This window comes from Phoenix dactylifera, chromosome 11 (assembly GCF_009389715.1).
Source record: "Phoenix dactylifera cultivar Barhee BC4 chromosome 11, palm_55x_up_171113_PBpolish2nd_filt_p, whole genome shotgun sequence".
NCBI lineage: Eukaryota > Viridiplantae > Streptophyta > Magnoliopsida > Arecales > Arecaceae > Phoenix > Phoenix dactylifera.
The window spans coordinates 3,696,005-3,721,254 of NC_052402.1; the positions used below are offsets into that span (position 1 = coordinate 3,696,005).

Sequence of the window (25,250 nt, forward strand, 5' to 3'; positions counted from 1 at the left end):
GTATTTCTCTTAATGCCAAATAAAGAAGAATCCTTTAAACATCATATAATCTTTTTTTTTTTATTTTTCTAGCTAGTTAATACCGCTTTGGTAGCTCAGAATTTAACCATTCCTCGTGTATTGTATCAATTCCTGACTATATTGATGTTTTCATGTATTTTATTATGTACTATGAATTTCTTTGATGTAATTATGCATGGGACATGTCTAGATATTTTATTTTTCCCATGATTCTTCTTTTTTTTTTCCCATCCCACGTCGTATCTATAAAATAATGTTTTTTTTCTGAAAAAATAGTTTCCATGGGCTCTGGTCGCCACCCATGCATGATGGCTCCCCTGCATTCCCCTGCGCACGAATTTGAGTTTCTGGAATCCAAATCTCAGCCGTGAAAATTCCCGTGTGCGTTAAGTATGGATCACAGCACCGCGCGCAGTTTGTCCGACGCTTCCTCTTCCGTCGCCGATGATCAGACGGTCAGGAGACGCTGCAGCCGCAGAACCTCCTTTCCGCCGCTGTTCGGAGTGGTAACCGAATCCAAAGAGAGCCAAGCCGGGGAACCGGGGGGGGACAGCTCGAGCCGACAGGGGAGGGTCCACAGCCAAAATTAAAAGCCCGTCCGGATTCCCCTAGGCACACGCTCCCCCTGTCCGCTTCCTTTCCCTTCCTCTCCCCCACGTGTCGCTATCTCCCTGGCCCTCGCCCCATTTCCCATTCGTCCCCATCCATACATCCATCTATAAGGGATCGGAGGAAGCCAGGGCCAAGAGATATAGAGGAAGAGACGGCCAGACGGGAGGGAAAGAAGGAAGAAGACACCCTAACCTACCTTAGAGAGTAGAGACGAAACCCTTCACCCCTCGGCGGTGGGGAAGATGTCGACGGACACGAGAAAGAGCTCGACGGAGTCGGAAGTGTCGGGGCTGGACTACGAGGAGACGGAGCTGAAGCTGGGCCTGCCCGGTGGGTCCAGGATCGGCGGATCGGAGCCGGAGAGGAAGCGGGGTTTCGCGGAGACCGTGGATCTCAGCCTCGGGGGCGAGACGTGCGCCACAGATCTCGGCGATCGATCCACCGACTCCTCCGACGGCCCCGTCTCCGGCGCCGGCAGGCCCCCAGCGGCCAAGTAAGTACATGGCTCCCTCTCTTCGGATAAAATGACATTTTTGCCCCGCTGTGCATTTCTTTGATTACTTTCGTCCAAATCTACCATAGAAAGAGGAAAAAAATTGGTCGAAGACCGTAGAAGCATCCTTTTCGGACGGTTTTACCCCTTACAGAATTGGGAATCTATGCGCAACAGTTTAACTCGATTGTCCATGTATTATTTCGGAAGGGCAATTTCGTCAATTAGGAGGTCAACATGGACGAATTGACGAGAATGCCCTTTCCTTTTAAAGAGAATATGAAATGGGTTGGGCATAAACACCAAGTCACTAACTAGTTACCTAGTCGCAAGGGTAATATTGGTCATTTTGCATCAAATCTTATGCTTTGCAAATTTTTCTGAACTCCCCAAAAAAAATAAAAATAGAGCCCAGGTGGTGGGGTGGCCGCCGGTGAGGTCGTTCCGGAAGAACGCGTTGAAGAGCTGCACCTACGTGAAGGTGGCCGTCGACGGCGCCCCCTATCTTCGGAAGGTTGACCTCGAGATGTACGGAGGCTACCAGCAGCTCTTGACCGCCCTCGAGGACATGTTCTCCTGCTTCACCGTCCGTACGTCCCCTCTTCTTCCTCCCATCTCCATCTCTATCCCTTGCTTGATGATGGCCGAATCCTGGCCTTTTCTTTCCTTGTTTGGACGAATCTGCCTCTTCTGCGGTCGTTTTCTGACGAGGGTAGCCTGGTCTTTTTCTATGGCAGGTAACAAGAGGCTTGTGGATCCTGTGAACGGGACGGAGTACGTGCCCACCTACGAGGACAAGGACGGCGACTGGATGCTCGTGGGGGACGTCCCCTGGAAGTAAGCGCCCACCCTCCTCTTTCGATCTAATCTGCTTTATAGTAGTAGTAAGAAGAAAAGAGTCGTGATTTCTAGATGCATGAACCGGGGCGATGCTATCGACTTGCAATCTTGAATTGATTGATACTTAAACGATCTAATTATATCAAGAAACAAAATTATCATCACTAGTGCGCAGCTTGTGATCATCAAAATATCCGAACTGTTGTTATGGTTTTTTGCTTTCGTAGTTTGTGATTGTTCAACAGTTTCAGAATTTGGTCGGCTGAGGAAAAAAGTGCGTACATGGAATCCAATTGTAGTGGAGGATGAGTCAGAATCCAGTCCAGGGACTGGTGATTCTTGGAGTGAATTGCTTTTATTGGTACTTTAGATCCATTTTACTGGAGAAGATGGAAGGATCAGTGAGAGTGCCGTCTCTACATATAGAGTGCAACCAGGGGAAGTGAAGTGGACATGCTCCTCTTAGAATCTGGAACATAAAAGATTATCTGAAACTTTTGTGATCCAATTCTATTCCAAGGGACAAGATTCTTTGGATGGCAAGTAGGGTCCATGAGTATAACTTGGGCACAACGTGGATGATTTTAGCATAAAAGTGCAAATGCTTTTGGAGGAAGCCTCTTGGGTGATATGGCTTTTTCACAATCGAACTGGTCGATATGATTCAAAGAGAGCCTCAAAGGTAGATTAATGGATTCTTCCATTGAGGTCATACGAAATGATTTGCCAGCACAATTTTGAGGGCTTGGATGAGAACCAATGAGAGACTTGGACTCGTAAAGCCTGCCTCAGGCTGATAGGATACTTGCTTTTATAGGTGTTTATATGCTAAGTCAAAGTTCTTTCTTTTTTGAGTTACCATCGGTCCGGCAATTGGTAGTTCATATTATTGATCAGTCTTTTCCAACTAGAAGTTTTCTTACCAACTAGAAGTCTTTTCAAAGGTAGATTAATGGGTTCTTTCTTGGTCAGTCTTTTCCAACTCTAAGTTTTCGGCCACATGCTAGGTTTGTTTCCCTAGATTGGTAGTTCATATTATTGATGTAATAATTCAATAAGTCATCCCCATCTACGCCAGCTCAACTTACCACTTGTATTTTGCTTTCCGAATCTGCCCCTGTTTAATTTCCTTGTTTCAAAATTTTAAACTGTTATAGACCTCTTTTAAACAATATGATAGGTTTTTGATTTGATGCTTAATTGCCAACATTTAGTCGAATTCTCTTATTCAATACCCGATTCGTTGGCCAATATTGACATCGTAAACAAAATATGATGAAATGCAAATGTGTTATCTGATTATTGCATGCAATTTAAGTATTTAATGTGATACAAGGGCCATTTTATGAGTTACTCTGGGAGATAAATCATAAATGGCTGTCTGTCTATTTACCTCTGGTTTAAAAATTTTAGAGAACATCATAAATTCGATAATATAGAGAACATGGTAGAGCACGATCGGTTTTGGATTCCAATTCCCGTAAACTCTTGTTGCATGAGCAAATGTGAAAAGCAACACATTACTGTATTGTATCTGGTTTTAACAATCATCTACATGTGAGGCTTTCACGGTTGAACCATGCATGTAGCAGTTCTTCCAAAGTGTCCCTCTTTTGTGTTTATCTGAAATCTAAAATGTCTCTTGAAATAATAAGGGTATATGTTGCACGAAAATTATGAACACGTCGTCTTCTGATCTTTAGGTAATGCAGTTTCTGTAGTTCACCTTGGAAGGAAGGGCCACTCCTTTTTGTAAGAAACAAAGTGCTCTCTCACAGACAAGTATATATAAAGATATTAACTTCGAAGCATCATGGTCTTTTAGGACTCGTTTGGTTTGCAAAAAGAATTTGTCCTCACCGGAATATTTTTTTCTGAGAAGCTGATTTGTAGGAATATGATGCCTGAAATGATTTTGGCATATTACGTTCCAAATTGGTTTATATTTGGTTGAGTATCTACTTTCTGAAAAAATTGTGCGAAATATTTATTATACTCTTAATAAAGGAAAATATTTTATCTATGAGTTTTATTGGATTAAGGGTAGTTTTGGAAAAAAAAGATTCCAATTTTCAACCGGTGGGTAAGTAGTTTTTCTTTGTCCCTCATGGATTTTTCTTTCTCATAAAACATGGAAATTTTATTCTCATGGGAATGCTATTTTCTTATCTCTCTTCTTTGAAAATTCTAACCAAATAAGAGGCCTTTCTTCATTTTTTCCGTTGACCAAACTTTCCTCCTTTTCCTTTGAACCAAATGAGTTCTTAGGGTTTTAATGCTGCATAATTGAGCGATTCTAACTCATGTTTTTTAATTACAGAATGTTTGTTGCATCATGCAAGCGTCTTCGGTTGATGAAAAGCTCCGAAGCTGTCGATTTAGGTAATTCTGTTGTTCTGTTAAATGAATACCTTTTATTTCCTTTCTTATTTAAAATTTCGTCGCTGTAAAATTGTTGGCTTACTTGTCCCTTTTGAACTTTGAGTTTATGTTGTCTCATACAGAGTAGTGCACGTAGATGGTTGACTTCTCATGCTCTCAATTTAGTGTTGTTAACTTCAATACCTGTATCAGAGATTTTCTCTGCAATGCGATTTTTACGATAATCTTGGTTTCCTTGTATCAAACGCATTGTAGTAAGATGCTATTTTATAATTTGGCCATGTACTTTGTTCATTGATTTGCTTGTGATGAATGCAGCTCCAAGGACCCCTCAGGGATCCACAAACACAAAGTGAATGGGAGCTGGAGCATCTTCTGATGATATGATCATGTACAGGGATTGTTTCTTGTCCTCTTGGTTTTCCTCAAGTCCTGTGTCATGGAGAGTAGAAATAAGAGCTGCTGTACTTTCTGTAATTGTTTTTTTGGCTTGAAGAGAATATAAGAATATACATTACAATTTGCTTTGTGATCAATAAGAGCAAGTTTAAGAACGTAGTCCAGCTAAATCTTTCCTTCTGCAATTCTTGAATAGCTAAAGTTTAGAATACTGGAGAATTTGGAATATATTCCTAAGCGATGAATCCATATAATACCATGTTGCTGCTCCAAGAACTGTTATTGAACAACTCTTGAGGTCTCACTTGATGAAACGCATCAGTCTCTGTTCTTTGGTTTTGGTAGCTCATTATGGCTACATGGTTAAAAATGTGAGCCGAAACTTGCCTTATTATGTAAGTGTTTCGGTGATTGGTAACTACTGTTGCTCAATGGCACATCTTTGACTTTTCTACTTGTTAGTATAATTTTAGGATCACAATCAGTATCAACATATAATATTTTTTTATTAATATCGGTCAATATTTTTTTTTTGTTAGCATGATTTTGTTAAAGTGATTTTAGAGATTTTACATAACAATTTGTACCACCAAATAATTTTTTTTTTGTTAGCATAATTTTATATTAGTTTATATTATTATTTTTATATAGAGTCTGTACATGAGTATATATGATCCATGAGATCTATCGAATGTGATGAAACAAAAAAAATAAAATTATTTTTCTCTTTTTTTTTCTTATTTCTTTCTTCTTTTGCAAATATTTTAACATGGTATCAGGGCCATCATCTAATCTACTGTCACTATTTCTTCAGCCTTTACTGTGGCGAATCAATGCCCAAAAATTTTCTATGTTTTGGTGGATTTTTTGCAGATCTTCTATTTTCTAGCGAATCAACATTAATCTCATTAGTTGATATGTATATCCTCTATTTTCAGTAGATTAACATTCGAAAAAATTTTATTTTCTAACAAATCTGTAGCTCTTCTCTACCACTTTTTTTCTCACTTTAGATCTTTGGTCTCTCCTAACCGTTGCTCGGATCCTTTCCATCTCTGGTTTTATTTGCTGCTTCCGACTTCTTCACTATCTAGTTTAAGGTCTCTTACTTCTTTTCTATGATGCCTTCGTCTACGAGGATTGTCGACTTTCGGTTATCTTTTCTCTGAGCTCTGTTCTCGATGCAACTGCCATCTTCTATGTGTCTTCTTACTACCACATCATCAGGTAAGTCAATCAGCCATATCAGTCGATACGTCAGTCTATCATGTCAGTCAGGCACACTGATAGACATATCTGTTCGCTATGTTAGTTAATCATATTAGTGGATATATTAGTCTAGTACGTCAGTCTACTGCGTCAGCATTGACAAACATATCAGTTTGTTGTGTTAGCTTCCTGATTTGCTACATCAGTTTCTAAGCTACTATTTCAACTTCTGTTCTATCATATCTAATTTTGTATTGTTACATCAGTTTAACATATTAGTCTACCATGTCAAATTAAGAGTTGCTATATCAACTCCTACTTTGCTACATTAGGCTCTATACTACCATGTCAGTTCTTGATCTACTACAATGTCAGCCTTTAAGCTACTATATCAGCTTATAATCTATCTCATCAGCTTCTGAGCTGTTATTTCAGCTCTTAATCTACTACGTCAGTTTCTAGATATATTTATGATCTAGTTTCCAAACTCAAGTTGGCACCTGTAGTGCCATCTTGAGTTTGAGAGGGAATATTAGCATAATTTTTGTTGCTAGAATTTGGACCCGGGAGCGACCACTGGGCTAAGGAGGCGGAGCTCCGGCGAGAATCGGCGGGCTGCGGGTGGCGGCGGTCCGTCGGCGGGCGGTGTCCTCCGGGAGACCTGCAAAAAACCGGTGACCGGGATTTCCGGCGTCGGCCCTCCGATGCTTAAGTTAGAGGGGAAATATGTGTAGAAACAATATGTCCAGAGTTTCCCTCCCCCCCCATGGTAGGAGGGTTCTCCTTTTATAGTGGGGTGCTGGGTTACCTGTGATGCGACGGGACCAGGTTGCCGTACGACTGAGCACGTCGCGTGAGTCGGTGCACGATCACGTGAATTAATGCCTTGTCGTAGAGGATGAGGTCGGAATCAGGGAGTTGTCGCGGCCGACTGAACGTAGCCGAGCTGACTTGTCGTGGAGGACTGAAGATCCGTAGACGGCATGAGCCATGCGCATTAATCGTTGAATAAACCGGAGGTCTGCAGAGACTATAAGCATTAATTGTTGAGTAAGTCGGAGGCCTGCAGAGGCCATGTGCATTAATTGTTGAGTAAAACGCCCAAGGTGTGGTCTCAAATCAGGTCGTAGGAGGATATGACAGTAGCGAGCGGTGGATGAGGTCCGGCCTCCGAAGATCGGATGCCTTCAGAGATCAGGTGCTCTCTAGGTCGAATGTTCTAAAGTTGAGAGTCTCGGGTTGGGCGCCTGGTAGGGCGCTAGGTCGTCCGAAGTCAGGCGCTAGGTCGGTCGTCCGGGGTTGGGCGCCAGGTCGGTTGTCCGAGGTTGGTTGTCCGAGGTCGGGCGCCCGAGGTTGGTCGTTCGAGGTCGGGTACTTCTAATCAAGTGTTTTGGGGTGACTTGTATTTTCCTCAACAATTTTAGAGCTCATATAGTAATCTATATCAACCTATAATATTTTTTTTGTTAGTATGATTATGTATCGGTCAGTATTATTTTTTTCGTTAGCATGATCTTATTAGAGTAATTTTAGAGATCACATAATTTGTACTAACTTTTTTTTTGTTTGTTTGTTAGCATATTATTATATTAGTCTATATTATTATTTTTTATATAGAACCTCCACACGATTAAATTTGGTATTTACATAATGTGATAGAATAAAAAAATACTTTTTAAAATATTTTAACACTGCCCCAATTGCACGGGGTGGCTTCCATCTGTGTCCATCGCAACGTCATGGTTTTTGACTTGTGCTGGGGCTTTAAGATTTCCCAGATCCCCATCGCTGTATGATGTCGGCAAGAGCAATAATTACGAGGCCTGCCTTTGGGGACCCTTGCGCACGGCCCTCTGTGAAACCACATGGGCCGGACCCCTCGTGTTTTTTGAGCGGGAGAGTTGAAAAACTCCAACCCAAGATGGAGAAGGTTGGGATTGGAGAAGGATATTATGCAATGTTCTTCGAGAAATAAGATTCCCGTGATTCTTGTGCATCAATTAGATGTCCTTCTTTCAAAAAATGAGGGGGGACGGGGGACTGCCAAAGAACTTTGTAAAAATTGTTGAGAACAAGTACTATTGCTTATTTTTCCTTCTTTCACCTTTTTTTTTTTTTTTTTTTGGTCCTTTCTGTGGACAACAAGAAGAGAAAAATGCAGGTACTCATCCTTTCTATACAGAATCTTATTGGTAGGATATATGGCTGTAAAAATTGCTGAGGGCATGCTGAAGATTGTCTTCTTTCTTTTCTTCCATTCTTGTGGATAACAAGTAGAAAAACATTGCAACTAACGGTCTTTGCTTGTACAGAACCTTCTTGGTGTGATTTCTACTGGTTTGTCATGACCGCAATTTTATCCAATTTGTCGTGAAAAAGGCTTAAGCATCGCTGAGGTTTTTGGTTTTAAGAAAATAATGTTGAGTTGATGAAACTTGAGTTGCTAAGGAAACAGTGTTAACAACCATGGTTCCCGTAAGTTAATCAACTAATCCACAATCATGTATCAAGCACCAGGCTGCAAATCTAAGCAAACAGCTGCTCGACAACTTCAGGATATTGTTTATCCTTTCTGAAAAGTCCTGAATTCCTAAATGATTTTTCCCTTTCTTTTCGAAAAGCTTTCGTGGATTCCGGTACGAGTACTTCAACTTTTAATTTATTTTGGTCTTTGAAGTGATAAAATATTTGTATTTTTACCAACACAGAAGATTTTACCAGCTCAGTAATTTGGTTGGATATTAAAATTTGGTTTCCAAACTTTTCTTTTGATAGCTCGATTCCATTCCTAAGTTCTCATCGTTTTCTCCCTAGATCCCCGTGGGAACTCCTAAAAACTATGGTCTTAATTTGTGACTGCTAGGTTCTAGGGTTATGGATTTGGTAAAGATTGCATCATTATAGTTATATGTCAAAATTTGACTACTTGATGATAATGCTAGTTACGGTAATCATATTCTTAAACATCCAAATCCTCAACTTTTCTGTCATGATGGTTAGGGAAGGTGGGTGTATTATATATTGCTTTAGAATTGTTTTCAAGCAAAATATATTTTTTATTTAAAAAAATATAAAGGACATGAAGTAGCTCAAACAAAATATATTGCCGGTGATATCGTCGTCCATATGTTCATCAAATCAGCTTATTTTTTAATATCGGGAAATGCTAATTAATTTTTAAACCTGCCCAGCTGCATCGTCCAATCAAATCAGACAGCATGTCGGTCGGTGATCCATCAATCAATCCCCTCTAGAAAAGAGGGTGTATGATTAAATATTCCTCCATTTATTTCCAACCATCCTCCGGAACACTTTAACACCATTCACCTACTCCGCCATCTCGAGCACGGAAGGGCGATCCAGCTTTTGTCGTGCTCGCGGTTACATATAACAAAACGAACACCCCCACCTTCCAAAGCTTCCGGTGGGCCATGGCAATCACATCACGTCATTTCCGTGGACCCCAATCTCCCGCTTTCGAGATCGACGGTCCAGTTTCTCTCATCCGTAACACCAGATGAACTGCGATGGTACACGCTAGTTAAAACCGTTGGCTTCTGTTAATGGTATCACGCCCCGCTCGCGGACGTCTCAACGGTCCAGATCTTCCACGCCGGCGCCGGCGGGCGTTAGAGCCCAGCGTCGCTATCTGTTCTGAACTTTAATTTGGGATTCGCCGAACACTATTTCTATTTAGTTTAATCCAAAATCTTGGTCTCTCTCTCTCTCTCTCTCTCTCTCTCTCTCTCTCGGGGAACCCTCAAGATCTAATCCTATGGCAGTGGTCGGGAGCGACCGCAGCCAGCTCCGATCCCTTGAATGCTCGTTGGAATCCATCGCTGCCTCCTGAGTCCATCGCTGCCGATCGGGATTTCTTCCTCGGATTCTTTAATTCGAACTCGGAAGCCTCGGATCCGTCTCCCTCCACGATTCCTAGGGTTTGTGGAGGGTACTTTGAGTTCTCTCGGTTTTTCGCTCGAGATCTTGGGTTTCTTTTATTTTCGCCTTCTTGCTTTCTCGGCTGGGCTTCCAGCCATTGCTGGAATCTAGTGTTTCTTGCGTCGAGCCTGGATTCTTTGTTGCAGTTCTTGGGGTTTCTGTCGACAATCTTGTTTAAAAGGTAAAAAGTTGTTTCGTTTCTCCTCTCTGATCTCGCCACCATTATCAAGATCTTGGTGTTTGTTTCCATTTCTTTTTTTTTGGGTAAAAGTCTCATCTTTTTTCCTTGAATGGAATACTAGGCTAGGCTTTTTCCGTCATCGATCTCCCTTCGACGACCGGATCGACCGGATTCTAGGTTTCCCCGCTTGTTTTTTTGCCTTTCCTCAAAATTTCTCCCTATATCTGAATACAGTCCGAGCTTTGTTGTCGCGGTCGCTGGTTTTTGTTTCCTATTATGTCGCCATATTAAATAGGATCTGGCTGGACCGGAATCTTGGGTTTAAACTCGGTGCTTGCAATCTTGAACATGCCCTTGAACTGGATCTGAGCGTTCTCCTCCCAATCTTGCCACCATGTGGAAGCAATTCCTTAGTAAATTACCCCGGAAGTCTTCGAAATCTGATTCTTCTTTAGATTCCGCACATAACCACTCCGGCAGCAATGCCTCCTCTTCTGGCAACTCCATCCAGCGGGCGAGCAGTGGGAATGCCGGGCCAGGCCGATCAACCACTGTTAAGCGGATGTCTTCTGCTGTCTTTCCATCCAGCGTCGTTGCTGGGATTGAGCCTCTCCTGTCATTCAAAGATGTCCCAAACAACGAAAAACAGAACCTTTTCATCAGTAAGCTGAATCTCTGCTCCGCTGTTCTTGATTTCTCTGATCCAAACAAGAACTCCGCTGAGAAAGATATGAAGCGGCTGACCCTACTAGATCTTGTTGATTTCGTCAATTCTGGGACCCCTCGGTTCACTGAGCCAATGATCTCTGCCAGTTGTAGGATGTTTGCCATTAATTTATTTAGGGTTTTCCCCCCAAATTACCGAACCAACTCTTCGAGTGGTGGGGAGACCGAAGAAGAGGAGCCAACATTCGACCCTGCTTGGTCCCATCTGCAACTTGTGTATGAATTGCTTCTAAAATTCATTGCGTCCTCCTCCCTTGATGCAAAGATGGGGAAAAAGTACATAGATCATTCGTTTATCTTGAGATTGCTCGGGCTCTTTGATTCGGAGGATCCAAGAGAAAGGGATTGCTTGAAAACAATCTTACATAGGATTTATGGCAAATTCATGGTCCATCGTCCTTTCATCCGTAAGGTGGTAAGCAATATATTCTATAGGTTTGTGTTCGAGACAGACCGGCATAATGGGATTGCTGAGTTGCTGGAAGTTTTTGGGAGTGTGGTTAGTGGATTTGCGTTGCCTCTGAAGGAGGAGCACAAAATTTTTCTCTGGAAAGTTCTTATTCCTTTGCACAAACCAAAATCAGTAGGTGTTTATCTTCAACAGTTGACATACTGTGTGACACAGTTCCTAGAGAAAGAGCCAAAGTTGGCGAGCTCGGTGATAAGGGGGTTGCTGAAGTATTGGCCTGTGACGAATAGTCAGAAAGAGGTAATGTTTTTGAGCGAGTTGGAAGAGGTTCTGGAAATAACCAATATGGTGGAGTTCCAAAAGTGTATGGTCCCATTGTTCCGGAGAATTGGCTATTGTGTCAACAGTTCGCACTTCCAGGTAATTCTTTGGTCTTCTTCGTTTTTGGTGTTTATGTTGTCTTTCAATATGTAGATGCCTTCATATAGAAAAGGAAAAGGATGGGCAATTTGATTTTTTAAACATATCTGAATTTTTAACTTTTTTTTTGGTTACTTTAAGTTGCTGGTAATATCTTTTATCACCCCCTGTCGTCATGCTGGCTACCTTTTTATTGCAATGAAAGTAAAACTGCTGTTCTGCTGGTGTGCATGAGAATTCCATATGATAGGCTCTCCATTATAATTACATTCTAAGCTGTTGAAGGAGTAACCATTAGTAAAAGATAACATTTTTATTCTTCCCAAATACCTCCGCCACAAAGATATTAATTGCATATCTGAATCTGGATTTCCCGTTATGGATGCTTCTCTCCTACGAGTAATTGCTCTGTAATGTTTGTGCTTTTTCAAGTATTTGTCTAAGTGATTCTGCTTATGGAAATAACTAAATGCTGGTTTGCTTGCTTGTAGTTTACTGTCATTATGGTTGTTAAATCTGGATTTCCCGTTATGGATGCTTTTCTCTCCTATGAGTAATTGCTCTGTAATGTTTGTGCTTTTTCAAGTATTTGTCTAAGTGATTATGCTTATGGAAATAACTAAATACTGGTTTGCTTGCTTGTAGTTTACTGTCGTTATGGTTATGAGATCAGTCGCTAATGAGTATGACAAATATCCTTATTTACTTAGTGTAGTCTGGAAATTTTTGCTGCCTTGAGTTTTTCGTAGTTACATGATTTCTATTTCGTAGTTGTATTGGTAATTGCTTGCATTTATACTCTCTATTATCCGGCACCTTGTTTTCTATCTGCAGACAGAGGTCTGGACAGATTGTGTCTCTTATATTATGTCCATTTTCTATATCCTGATTATGTAGTTTCTATAATGCACCTGATGGAACATATTAAACAAAGGATATCTAATTAGCAAGCCTTAAAAAATTTCATAGGAAAGAAAAATTCATGGGATATATTTAGTATTTCTCCTTAAGGCGAGTCTTAGTGCAACAATAAAGTTTGCTCTAATTGTGACTTGAGTGTCACAAGTTTGAAATACGAAAATAGACTCTCAGCATGCATATATTTGACCCTCCCCATAGCCCTTAGTAGCAGGAGTCTAATGCACCAAACCACCCTTTATGTCTTTAGTATTTTTCCTGGTCACCTCATGTTCTTTCTTCTCTTCTATTGAAGTGCTTGTGGTTGCTATCAATCTCTATTTCTGATACAAGTAAAATGGATGCCTGTCATGTCTCATATAACCTTTTTGTTACGCAAAAATGATTGGTCTGCAGATTTTCATTAGTTATTGTAGAAGAAGGGAAGGTCGCCAAGCAAGATAAAAAGGATGACAATAATCAAGGTGTCATTTAAATCTTTCTATTTACATATTGCAATATTGGTTTGGTTCATGTTGATGTAATACAATCACAGTGCAAAATATAGAAAACATAAATATTAATGAGATGGTATGGTCATGAGATGCGTAGCAAGGTTCAAAGGAGGCCCAATAGGAGCTAGATTCTATGTTGAAGGTTCGGGTTAAACCAAGGTGAACAAATGGTCATATAAAAATGTTATCCAAAGTTATCTGTGTAAATTTGGTTTTATCACTTGTTGCAAGATTGATCGGTTGAGTTGGTAAGGAATAATCTCCATAGTGCTAAATCTAGGAAATGTATAAACTTTACTAACCAAGGGGAAATTTATGGAGAACCAGTTAAAATATCTGTACAACTATGGTGGAGTTCTAGGGAGTGTTCTTCATAGTGAGAGAATCTCAGGTTTGTTCGAAGGTTCAAGATACAGGAAGACACTTAACCTTATGTGAAAAAAGTAGAACAAAACTAGAAAAGCATAAAATGGAATCAGGTGTACGCTGCAAGAGAATGATTAGCAGAGCAGTTTTAATGATGCCAACCAAAATAACAGGGATAAGGCTTTATGGCTATGGATGTGGCAGAGTTCCCTATTCCTTCCTAATGAACATGTAGACACTCACAACTCATACACATCCACAGATATAAGCATGCTTGCTCTCATGCACCGAAAGATTTTATGATGCAGCACAAGTGTGGGGAAAGAGGAGAAGAAGGAAGAACAAGAGAGGGAAAAGGAAGAAGAGGTTGTAGAGACGCAGGAAGAATAGAGGAGGAGAGGAGAAAAAGAGAAAAAAAGAACGTAGGGGGAAAGAAATTCCATATCACTTCATTAAACCCTAATCATGAAAATAGTTCCCTATATATAGGGCCCAAATACACAACTTGCATAAACCCCCTTACACAACAATAAATCCTAATAAGCCCACAAATAACACAAATAAACCACAAATAAGTCCTAAAATGCAAATAAACTCAGAAATAAAATAAACCACAAATAAATCCCTAAATGCAAATAAATGCGTCTGGCTCAATCCGGAGGCTCAGGATCATCTGGATGAAGGGCTCTGATGTCCCCATCAACTCCTTCCGGGTGAGAAAAACTCGACCCTGTCGAGTACAAGTCTGGCCGGCTGTCGTACTGCTCCAGAAGATCGGGGTCAAGGCGCTGCAACTGTGCTCTGGAAATCCACGTCACATCAGACTTTGGTCGACCTTTCCACCGAACAAGGTAACGTTGGTAACTACCATTCCTGGTTGAAATAACCTGCTCATCCAATATATGTTCTATTTGTTCTCTGCGTGCATGAGATTTGGAAGGTGGTGGCTCAACAGCAGGTAAGAGGTCAGGGTGTCCAACATGGGTAGGTATATCAATAAAGGGGTCAGAAGGCATGAATATTAACTTTTTGTATGGGACTAAATCTTCAATATTAAATGTCGCACTAATCCCATAGTCATCAGGAAGATCCACAACATATGCATACGAACTGGTTGTCTTTAAGATTTTGAACGGTTCTGCACTACAAGTTTGCAATTTCTTAAACGTTTCCGAAGAAAGTCGTTCAAACCTAATTCTTATCATGACGTAATCTCTTTCACTTAACTCATTATAACGTCTGGTTAAATCAGCAAGGAATTTATATTTTAAGTTATTAAAGTGACTGCAATTGTTGATTTCTTGATGCGATGAATGTGGATGTGATGCAATTGATTGTGCAGACTCAAAGACTCTATACTGATGAGACATGAAAAACAGGTCTATGGGTTGCCTAGGTTTGTAATCATGCACCACCTCAAACGGATTTATGCCTATGGACTTATGAACCGAACTATTATATGCAAACTCAACTGTCGGTAATATTAAACTCCAGGTCCTAGCATATGCATTTGGGTTGAGCCTATAATGTTGAAGGTTGGGCAAAAATACTCCGAAAACTAGATCAATTGCGTGTTGGATATCACGCATCGGAGAAAGTGCATCCGGAAGATCATCAGGGACTACATCATTAAACTCCTCTAGAAGGGAAACTACTATAGGGGAATGTTCAAGATTGGACTTCACATGGGTATCTTTAGCTACAAGTGCCAATTCAGGTGACTGGCTCTCAATATCTGTCACTACCTCTTCCACAGTAGTGATGTGAAATGACTTGGTTGTATTTAGATCAATAGTCTCCCTTTGGGAATCATTTTGGACAAAATCTAATTCTATAGGTTCGTCTTCAAAGTCTTCTTCATAGTCTTCTATATTTGGTTCATAGACTTCTTCAACATATTCGACCTCTTGGCTCCTAACTTCTGGTTCAGTAATCAGGTAGGTCCTAATAGGACATTGGGATGCTATGTGGTCGAATTGTTGACACATTGAGCATTGGGTTTGGTGCCCAAGAGAATGGGGAAGGGTTACAGGTGGTGCAACCAAACCGATTTTAGGTTGGGCTGCAACAGGGGTTGGCGGTGTAGGGGTCCTAGAATTTTGCCTGAGCTCACGGATCTCTTGTGTGAATTCTTTGTATCCAGTCCGTATGGCAACGATCTGTTCCTTAATATACCTCAAAATGTCGGAATTCATGGTAGTTACAGGGGTTTTAGGTTGACTGAAATAGTACTCCATGTCACTACAGGTTGACATGCAATGATGACACTAGGTGATGATGTGAAATGCAGTGTCACTAATGAAACCCTAATAACTATGATGTAGGACCAAATTTGATGCAGGACAACCTACTAATGCAATCTACTATGATTTCAGAAATCAGCAAGTCTCCACAATAATAACTTAAAATTTAAATGTTGCTGATTTTTACTTCGGTTATTCAGAATTAAGGATTAAGATTATTCAATTTAAGAAATTAGATTGCAATCAAGTAGTACAGTTGTTCTGATCCTAAATCAATCTGATCGAATAATGTTGAGAAACGTCCTGTTACTAGGGTGTGCTAATTTAATGTCAAGATTTAAAGGGTAAGAGGACGGGTTCGGAAGTGAAAGGTTCAATGTTCTGAATTATAACAGCAATATAAGTTTTCAAAATGTGGCTATCATGCAAGAGAACTAGAACATAATTAAATGAACAAGCCCAAGAAAAGTGGAAACCTATCACCTGTCGTGAAGTAGTCGACCAAAATTGTGTGCTCGTGGGCTGGGATGACGATTGGTGCGCGGCTGCAGCTGATGGACCCTTCAATTGGCTTCAATTTAGTTCTGATCACAGCACCTTGGTGAGTCTGCTGGGCTTGTAAAATGGTGGGGAGTGGACCTGTTGGAATTTTGTGAGATCGGATCAGGCCTCTGTAATGAGGGCTTGCTGGCTTGGGCCCGTGAGGTGGGGTGGCCCGAAACTTGGGCCCAAAAGGGGCCTGTCTGGGGTCGATGGAGGGTTGCTCGGTTGAGCTGCAGTGGCCGAAGACGAAAAGGAATAAGGGGAAAAAGGGGGGGGGGCGGCGGAAGGTGACAGGGGTTCGGAATGGGGACGGCCGGCAGCGGCGCAGACGAAGCGGCAGGCGGGTGGCGGCAGAGCTGCGGTGACGACGGTGGCGCGTTGAGGTGGGGCGGCGTTGTGTGCGAGCGGAGGCGGAAACGGCGAGGCGGCGAGGGCGGTGCAGTATGGGAGGTGGGTTGGCGACGGATCTCGACGGCGGCGGGGTGGCGAGGCCGGAGGGGCGACGGCTGCGGCGGCTAGGGTGGAGCGACGCTTCACGGTCAGCGGCGATGCTGCGATCGGCCGCGGGGAAAGAGGCGCACGGCTTGGCGGCGCTGCGGCGACGGTGGGGCCGTGCTAAGCGGGCGGTGGCGACGGCGAAGTGGCGGCGGCGTAGGCGGTGGCGGAGAAGCGACGGCGGACGCAGTGATGCGGCTTGGCAACGGCGGAAGAAGAAGCGGCGGCCGATCGAGACGACGGACAGAGGTAAGGATTTTTCCTTTTTTTTTTTTTTGTCGCGTGCAAGGCACGTGCTACTCTTTTTTTTTCTTTTTTTTTTCTTTTTTTTTTGAATTACAGGTTCGGGTTATCGGGTCCGGATTTTCTGGTGCAACCCGCTCCGATACCCGTTCATCCGCATGTGCAACTCACGTGCGCTGCTTTTTTTTTTTTCGGAACGGATCCGAGCTAGTGTGGCGGGCTAACGGGTCTGAGACTTACCCGTTTAGCTGGCCGTCTTCAACCTCCGACGGATTCGTTGGGGATGCGCCGGATTTTGTGGCGGTGGCTGCGAGGCAGGATGGAGATCGCAGTGGCGACTCTGGGGTTCGCAACGACGGGCGGCGGCCGGCTACGGATACCCACGGGGCAGTGACCTCCTCCGAGGGTCGGACACGGCTAGCCGGTGACCAACACAAAGAGCTCGGGCACAGCGGCGCTTTCGTGGGATTGCGACGATCTCCAGCGATGAACTAAAGTCACGGCGGCGATGTTGGCGGTAGGGTGTGGCGGAGAGGAAGCAGCCGGCGAGGGTGGGCGTGGGTGTGGTGACGGGTGGTGGGGAGACCACCGAAGGGTTTCTTCTTTTCCTTCTTCTGTTTTGAAATCGAGGGGTTGTTCTCTTTTTTTTTTTTTTTTCTCCGGTGAAAACCGACAGAGGGGAAGGGGGGCTGGTGAAAACCGAGAGAGAAAGGAAAAGAGGAAACACGGGACCGTGGCTTTGGCAGCAGGGGCAAAGCCTCTTGCTCTGATACCAAGTTGATGCAGCACAAGTGTGGGGAAAGAGGAGAAGAAGGAAGAACAAGAGAGGGAAAAGGAAGAAGAGGTTGTAGAGACGCAGGAAGAATAGAGGAGGAGAGGAGAAAAAGAGAAAAAAAGAACGTAGGGGGAAAGAAATTCCAAATCACTTCATTAAACCCTAATCATGAAAATAGTTCCCTATATATAGGGCCCAAATACACAACTTGCATAAACCCCCTTACACAACAATAAATCCTAATAAGCCCACAAATAACACAAATAAACCACAAATAAGCCCTAAAATGCAAATAAACTCAGAAATAAAATAAACCACAAATAAATCCCTAAATGCAAATAAATGCGTCTGGCTCAATCCGGAGGCTCAGGATCATCTGGATGAAGGGCTCTGATGTCCTCATCATTTTAACAATGAAATCATATTTGTCTAATGTGCGATGCTTCTCAAGCTATTAGTTTAGAGCAAATGATAGCCAGTTGCTGTTCCCATGTAAAGTTCTTTCTTTTGATGTTTGAAGAATGTATTCTCAGAATCAGAATAATACTAGTGGGATTCCTTTTTGCTTGGTGGTCGTGGTGTTTCTTTCTAATATTAAAAATATAAGTTGTTTGTAATATCTTTGATGATTTAAGCTCTTGGAATAAGTTTTTGACATGTAATAATCATTTGAAAGCCTGAGAATGTTGGATCTCTATGAAATCTGGGACTAGTAAGATCTAGGCACTGTAGCTTTTTCTTGTGTGGTAAGACTTGTATGCTGTTATAGAGCTTTCAGTTCTTAATGTACAAAGTACAGCGTTTTCTGATCATGCACAATTGCACTTTGTAATGAAGTGGGGTTGCATGACAGTTGAGTCCACAGAATTCTGTTTTTTTTTTTTTAGCTTTCTGGTATGAAGTGAGTTATAAAGTCTCTTTCAAATTGTTCAGTATTTTGCAATAATGACCTATGTCTGGTAATTATATTGTTTGGTGAAACTAACCAATTTAAGCTGTTATTCTGAAAAGTTTACCTAGTTGACCAAAATAATCTTGTTCAAGCAATGAGCCAAGCAAGTTATTTTAGACTGATTAGTTTGACTTTGCAAAGATGGTCGACCTCATTGTGTAAAGCAGTGTCTAGTGACTCAGATCGACTCGCTTGGTCTATCACTCAAAAGTCTGGGTGGGTCGGATCACCTTGAAACCATGGATTCTGAAAAAACATTTTGACTTGGGTCAAATGCTTGAACTGCTTGACCTGGGCGGGTCAACTCAGATCAACCTGTCGGCCAAAAAAGAGAAAAGACCAGAAAATGGAAAACGTGGTGGGATTCAAATTCAAACCTGTGACCCTTTAAATAATCACTAACTTCTCAACCACAAGAACACCATTAGCTGGATTTTTTTTCTTCTGAATTTCAAATCATTAGCTCTAGCGGAATTGTTCCTGAATGTGCATCTGGCGACTATGGTTGTCAGGTGTCTCCACAGCCTTCTTGACATGTAGTCTAATCTGATTGGTTGTTGTCAATCAAAGTCATGCCAATTTGTGGCGAGGATTCAAACATGTTGTTCAATACCTTCATATGCAATCATCATTCTTCATGTTCATTTTCTATCAGTTGCTTTAAAAGAATAAAAGAATACTTCGCAGGTTGCTGAAAGGGCTCTATTCTTGTGGAACAACGACCATGTGATTAGTCTGGTAGCACAAAACCGGCAAGCTATCATGCCCCTTATCTTCCCAGCTTTAGAGAAAAACAGCCGGAGTCACTGGAATCAAGCAGTCCTGAATCTAACAATGAATGTTAGGAAGATGCTCTCTGAGATGGACGAAGAGCTATTTTTGGCTTGCCAAAGGAAGTTCAAGGAGGAGGAAGAGAGGAGAGTGGCAGTGGAGGAGAAAAGAAAGATGACCTGGGAGCGTCTGGAGACTGCTGCCGCCTTTCGGCCAGTGACTGGAAACACAGCCGTCCTGGTGAGACCTGTTATGACCCCTCCAATGGCTGCAACTCTTACATAATTATGACGTGGCACGGGCAAGGAGAGATTAGGGTAGTTTAAAATGCATTCAAATGGCTCAAGTAAGTTTTCCTTATATATTTCTTGTATTATGGTGTTTTATTATTGTAACTACATGGGAATCTTTTGCTGCTCTGAAAGCAAGGCATGTTGTAATAGTGTTGGTACTTATTTATCTGTATTGATGCATGTTTCTCCATGAGTATGGTGCCAGGTGCGCATATTCCCATCTTGTTGGGTTCTTTGATCGCCACTACTAAGATATGCTCAATCCATGTCACAGGGAGAGAGACTTGTAGTTTTAGGGTCTGTTACAGTGACTTTGGTTGTGTTTTTTTCGTGACAAAACAAGCTTTTGTTTATGAGTAATCGGGATGGACTTCCTTTTGACTGGCCGTTCAGTTGCTAGCTGTTTTAGAATTGAGGGGAAAAACGCAAAGTAGGCTCATTTTCACCTTGAGCTTTCAATGTAATGTTCTGTACTTGTTGGTTAAGCACTGAATAAATGGAAGTACAAATAATTTTTCTCTTCTATATATGGTAGGCTAAGGGAACTAAGGTCCCCGTTACATTTCTCAGGATGGAAGTGCCAGATGCATAAAGAAGACAGGATGATTAAACCCAGCAGGAAAAGCCGAAGCCTTCATACTTTCACTGTCATCGATCAAGCAAATCCTGTTAGGAGGAAATCAGCAGCCTGGTTTCCTTCACACGTAATGTGGGAAGCTTGACTATCAGGTCTTTGTCTCGTCAAATCCCAGATTTCCGTTAAAAGAAAAAGAAGAAAAAGGCTGCCGGGAAGTAGACTGTTATTCTGAACTTGCAGCTTCAGAAAATTATTTCTCAAAGGGCCGTTTGGGAGGCTATTTTCTATGCAAGGCGAGTTCTGAAGGCCTGAAGCATTATTTTGGAGAACTTATTGGAGATGATTGAGTGGATTCTATAAAAGGGGCGGAAGTTCTTGACTATCTGCTTCCGGCAGCTGCTATAGGAGCGTGACGTCTTTCAGGCTGTGCATGTGTTCTAGAAGGTCATTCTGGAGAGATTCTCTGGATCCGCTTTGTATCTGTTTCTCCATCTATGTGTAGTAGTTTGTTTCTTGATTCTAAAGGTAGTGCTTACGTGAGATTAGTATGAGCTGCCGGTGTACCAAAAAGCTTGACCACGGGATATGAAAAAAAAAATGCATGCAGGATTGTCTCTCTGCCACACCTGGAACAATAGCCATGTCCTAGTCCTCTCGTAGCAAGAACATTAGAATAAGGAAGAAGGCAGTTCCAACTCAACTCAATTCAAGCAATACATATATGAATCCTTTTCCTCCATAAGGAGGTGCCAAACCCAACTTCCATAAGATAATGCTCATTATAATCTCATGATGTTAAAAGTATGGTGATCATATGTTCATTTTCTAAACTACGATAGCTGGACGGCAGCAACAATGCTGTCAATGAAAGGTTCCGAATCAATGATCTGGGTTCCGGGTTGCCATCACCTTCATCCTGATTTCAGCAACGCTTCCTCCTTTCCTAAAATATATATTTTTTTTCTGAAAAATGGTTAAGAAAGAAAAGAAGTGAATGAGATTAATCAGAAATTAAATGTCTTCATCAAATCACCTTGGTCACTAAGATCATGACGGTCCAGGGTCCACGAGAAAACGAGAGAAGTCTGGAGAGCGGATATACATCAATATTTGTAAGGCATCCATCCGGTTATCATGGATTTTATTTATGGACCATCTTGGTGACCTCCCATGGCATGCGGGGGTTTCCAAAAAGTTGGACCCGACCCAACGCCCGCTTAAGAGACTCAACCCAGAGTGCTGCATGCGCTCATCTCCGAGTCTCCAAACTCTCGCCCTACGCTCCTCCGCGGCGAAAACCCACGCCCGCTTGATAAAATCCGGAGCCGCCTCCGACACGTACGCCTGGAACAACGTGCTCGCTGCCTACTCCCGACGCAGCAGCCTCGCAGATGCCCGCAAGCTGTTCGACGAAATTCCGAAGCGAGACGCCGTCTCCTGGAACGCCCTGATCGCCGCCCACGTCTCATCCGGCGCGTACCAACAGTCATGGGATCTACTCGGAAGTATGATGGCGAAGGGCCTCTCCTTCGACCAGTACACCCTCGGGAGCATCCTCAAGTCGGTTGCCTCCGCGGGCCAACTCGAATTTGGCCGCCAATTGCATTCCCTCGTCGTGAAGTCAGGCCTCGATAGCAATGTGTTCTCGGGGAGCGCGCTCGTCGACGTGTACGCGAAATGTGGAAGGATGGGCGAAGCATATTCGGTTTTCCAGCTTATGCCGGAGCCGAACACGGTGTCATGGAATGCCTTGATTGCGGGGCATGCCAGAGCAGGCGAGGCGGACTGTGCCTTCCAGATGTTCAACTGGATGGAGAGAGAGGGTCCGATGCCCGACGAGGCCACATTCGCCATCCTGCTAACCTTTCTCGACCGAGCTCCTTTTTATCAACTGATGCTTCAATTGCATGCTAAGATCGTAAAGTATGGTCGAGCAATAGATGCAGTCGTCTGCAATGCAGCGGTTACAGCATACTCGCAATGCGGGTCGATAGCAGATTCAAGAAAGCTTTTTGACAGCATCGATGATAATAAAGATTTGGTGACATGGAATTCTATGCTGGCAGCCTACGCCCGCTATGGCTTCACAGAGCATGCGGTCGAGATCTTTGTTAGGATGCAGGAGGCTGGAGTTGCTCAAGATATGTACACTTTCACTAGTGTGATCAGTGCTTGTTTCGAGCATGGCCTACGAGGGAGGGCATTCCATGGCTTGGTGATCAAGAGGGGGCTGGAAAGTACAACCCCAGTTTCTAATGCATTGCTTGCAATGTACATCAGATCTTGCAAGGATGGTTTGATGGAGGATGCCATGAAATGCTTCGGTTTGATGGAGTTTAGAGATAGTGTCTCATGGAATTCGATTCTTACCGGTTTTTCTCAGAGTGTTTTAAGCGAGGAAGCATTGAAGTTCTTTGGTCATATGCGATCAGCAAGTCTCAAGATCGATCACTATGCATTCTCTGCTGCACTACGATCGTGCTCGGACTTGGCGGTCCTTCAACTGGGTCAGCAAATCCATGGCCTAGTTTTCAAGTCTGGTTTTGGATCAAATGATTTCGTGGCTAGCTCATTGATTTACATGTATTCCAAGTGCGGGGTCATCGATGATGCGAGAAAGTCCTTTGATGAGTCATGCAAAGATAACTCAGTGACATGGAACTCGATCATTTTTGGGTATTCTCAGCATGGACAAGGGCGCATGGCACTCGATCTCTTCTCTGAGATGCAAGAATTAGAGGTGGCACCGGATCACATTACTTTTGTGGGTATAATTTCAGCATGCAGTCACGTTGGGTTAGTAGAAACAGGATCCATTTTTCTAAAATCAATGGAACCAATCTATGGAATTCCATTGCGGATGGAGCATTATGCATGTGGTGTCGATCTTTTTGGTAGAGCTGGGCAGCTTGATGCAGCTAAGAAGCTAATCGAATCAATGCCCTTTGAACCAGATGCCATGGTGTGGATGACTTTATTGGGTGCTTGTAGAATTCATGGGGATATGGAACTGGCAAGCTATGCAGCTCAGTGTTTGATTGCATTGGATCCTAGAGAGCATTCAACTTATGTCCTCCTTTCAAACATGTTTTCTGGTTTTGGGATGTGGGATGACAGAGCGACCATTCAGAGGGTGATGAGGACCAGAGGGTTGACTAAGGTACCTGGTTGGAGTTGGATCGAGGTCAAGAACCGAGCGCACTCATTCAATGCTGAAGATAGGTCCCACCCTCAAGCTGAAGAGATATATGAGAGGTTAAGAGATTTGATGGAGCAGATAGAGATGGCTTCCTCCACTGGATCTGATATACATCATATTGAATGCGGTTAATGGAGAATCCATTCATATTCAGCATGTTTGCTCGACGATTTTGGTTATACCAATGACATTCTATTTCTTGAATACTATCTTACATCCAACCACCTGTCTCTCAATGGCGTATCAATTTATATTCATCTCCATGTGCATCGGAATTCTGAGTTGGAGAATTACAATGATTTTTTCAGTAGAAGACCTGAGTTAAGTCTTATATTGAGAGGTCCGTTTGTAACTTGAAGTCATGAGAATTTATGAAAAATATAACTATTGAGATGAGAGAACAAGAACGAGACAAGATATATTATGGCCTATGGATGAGAATTTTATGTAACATTTTGTTTTATAACTTGGAGAAAATCAAAGAGTCTATCTTTAGTTTGAAGTTCATGAGGTTGTGTAAGTATTTTCTTGCATATGCAACAAGAAGTTGTTCTATGAAAATACAATATTTGACAACTTTCGTGAAGGAGGGAAACAAGTGTTTTGAATAAGTAATGCAAAGACAAACAAACAGTGCAACATAATAAGATTTCACACACACACACACACACAAACCAAATGCCAAAATAGGACTTCAAATATTGCTTACTAAGTTTTTTTCAATTTGATATGTATGAATATCATTTTATGTATGCTGCTTTTCGTTTCTTTTCCCAAACAATTTAAGAGACAATAAAAATATATAAAATGCGTAAAAAAAGTTGTGGTGCATATATTAATACCTTTTTTTCTCCCTCTTCTCATAGAGAGGGTTTGAGGGTAGAAAACTGATAAGAAACTATATGAGAGGATCTATGGGTTAAAGAGCAAGTATATACTAGCACAAATTTATGCTACTCCTGAAAACAAATAGAATAAGCTTTGGTTGTCCATGGCAAGATATCTATATTAATCTCTTATAAATTAATTAGATTGAACTTCTTCTTAGCTAACCCAAAAACAAGGTCTCCAAAATTTGATAATATTTTAATTATAATAGCAGTCATAAAAAGCAAATAGAATAGATTTTGGTCATCCATGGCAAAATGTCTAACTTAACTTCTAATAAATCAGTTAGATTTAAATTCTTCTTAGCTATTCCAAATAGAGGTTTTAAAAGTTTGATAATATTTTAATTATAATATATGGTAACCTTTTCTCGCTTTGATTACAAAACCCCATTAGCCGTATGCCTCCTCTTCCCTTCTCTATTCTCCTTTTTAATTTAAAACTTTCTCTATCCTCATCCGGGCATTTCTCCTCTCCAACTTAATTCCTTATATTAAAAAAAAATCTGCATGGCAGCCTACATCACCTTTTTGATAATTTTTCTGATTGATTTTTCCCTTTTTAATGGAAAAGGGGAAATTATAGTTAGTTTTTCTAAGTTATTTGATGAATTAATAGATAAATGATGCAGTCAAAATGTGTTGGGTTTTGGTCTCTGCATTTCATAATTCTCGTGTAAACAATTGTTTGGACAGCAGGCAATTACTATGGCTGGACTGCTTCCTTTTAGGTAATTTTTTTTATTGTAATTTCTTGAACCATCATTTGATTTATTCACTAATGCAATTAAATAAAAAACTCAGAACACACTCATAATAAATAATTTGCTGTTCGAATAGAAAAATCTCTTTTAAAGACCTTC

At 41.9% G+C, this 25,250-nt stretch overlaps 3 protein-coding genes across 3 annotated transcripts; all 3 read left to right on the plus strand.

Moving 5' to 3' along the window:
• Positions 1-728: 728 nt before the first annotated feature.
• Positions 729-4,917, plus strand: LOC103721010 (auxin-responsive protein IAA1-like). The gene is made up of 5 exons (XM_008811032.4): positions 729-1,126; positions 1,535-1,716; positions 1,864-1,963; positions 4,287-4,348; positions 4,667-4,917. The coding sequence occupies exons 1-5, from the start codon at positions 876-878 to the stop codon at positions 4,702-4,704; spliced, it is 633 nt and encodes a 210-aa protein (XP_008809254.2). The 5' UTR covers positions 729-875; the 3' UTR covers positions 4,705-4,917.
• A 4,739-nt stretch (positions 4,918-9,656) lies between these two features.
• LOC103721018 (serine/threonine protein phosphatase 2A 57 kDa regulatory subunit B' kappa isoform-like) lies at positions 9,657-19,920 on the plus strand. The gene is made up of 3 exons (XM_039131301.1): positions 9,657-10,076; positions 10,198-11,631; positions 19,348-19,920. Exons 2-3 carry the CDS (start codon positions 10,471-10,473, stop codon positions 19,714-19,716), a joined length of 1,530 nt encoding a protein of 509 aa, XP_038987229.1. The 5' UTR covers positions 9,657-10,076; positions 10,198-10,470; the 3' UTR covers positions 19,717-19,920.
• A 170-nt stretch (positions 19,921-20,090) lies between these two features.
• LOC103721026 (putative pentatricopeptide repeat-containing protein At3g25970) lies at positions 20,091-24,005 on the plus strand. Its single transcript, XM_008811056.4, has 2 exons — positions 20,091-20,184; positions 20,295-24,005. The coding sequence occupies exon 2, from the start codon at positions 21,449-21,451 to the stop codon at positions 23,630-23,632; it is 2,184 nt and encodes a 727-aa protein (XP_008809278.3). The 5' UTR covers positions 20,091-20,184; positions 20,295-21,448; the 3' UTR covers positions 23,633-24,005.
• The last annotated feature ends 1,245 nt before the right edge of the window (positions 24,006-25,250 follow it).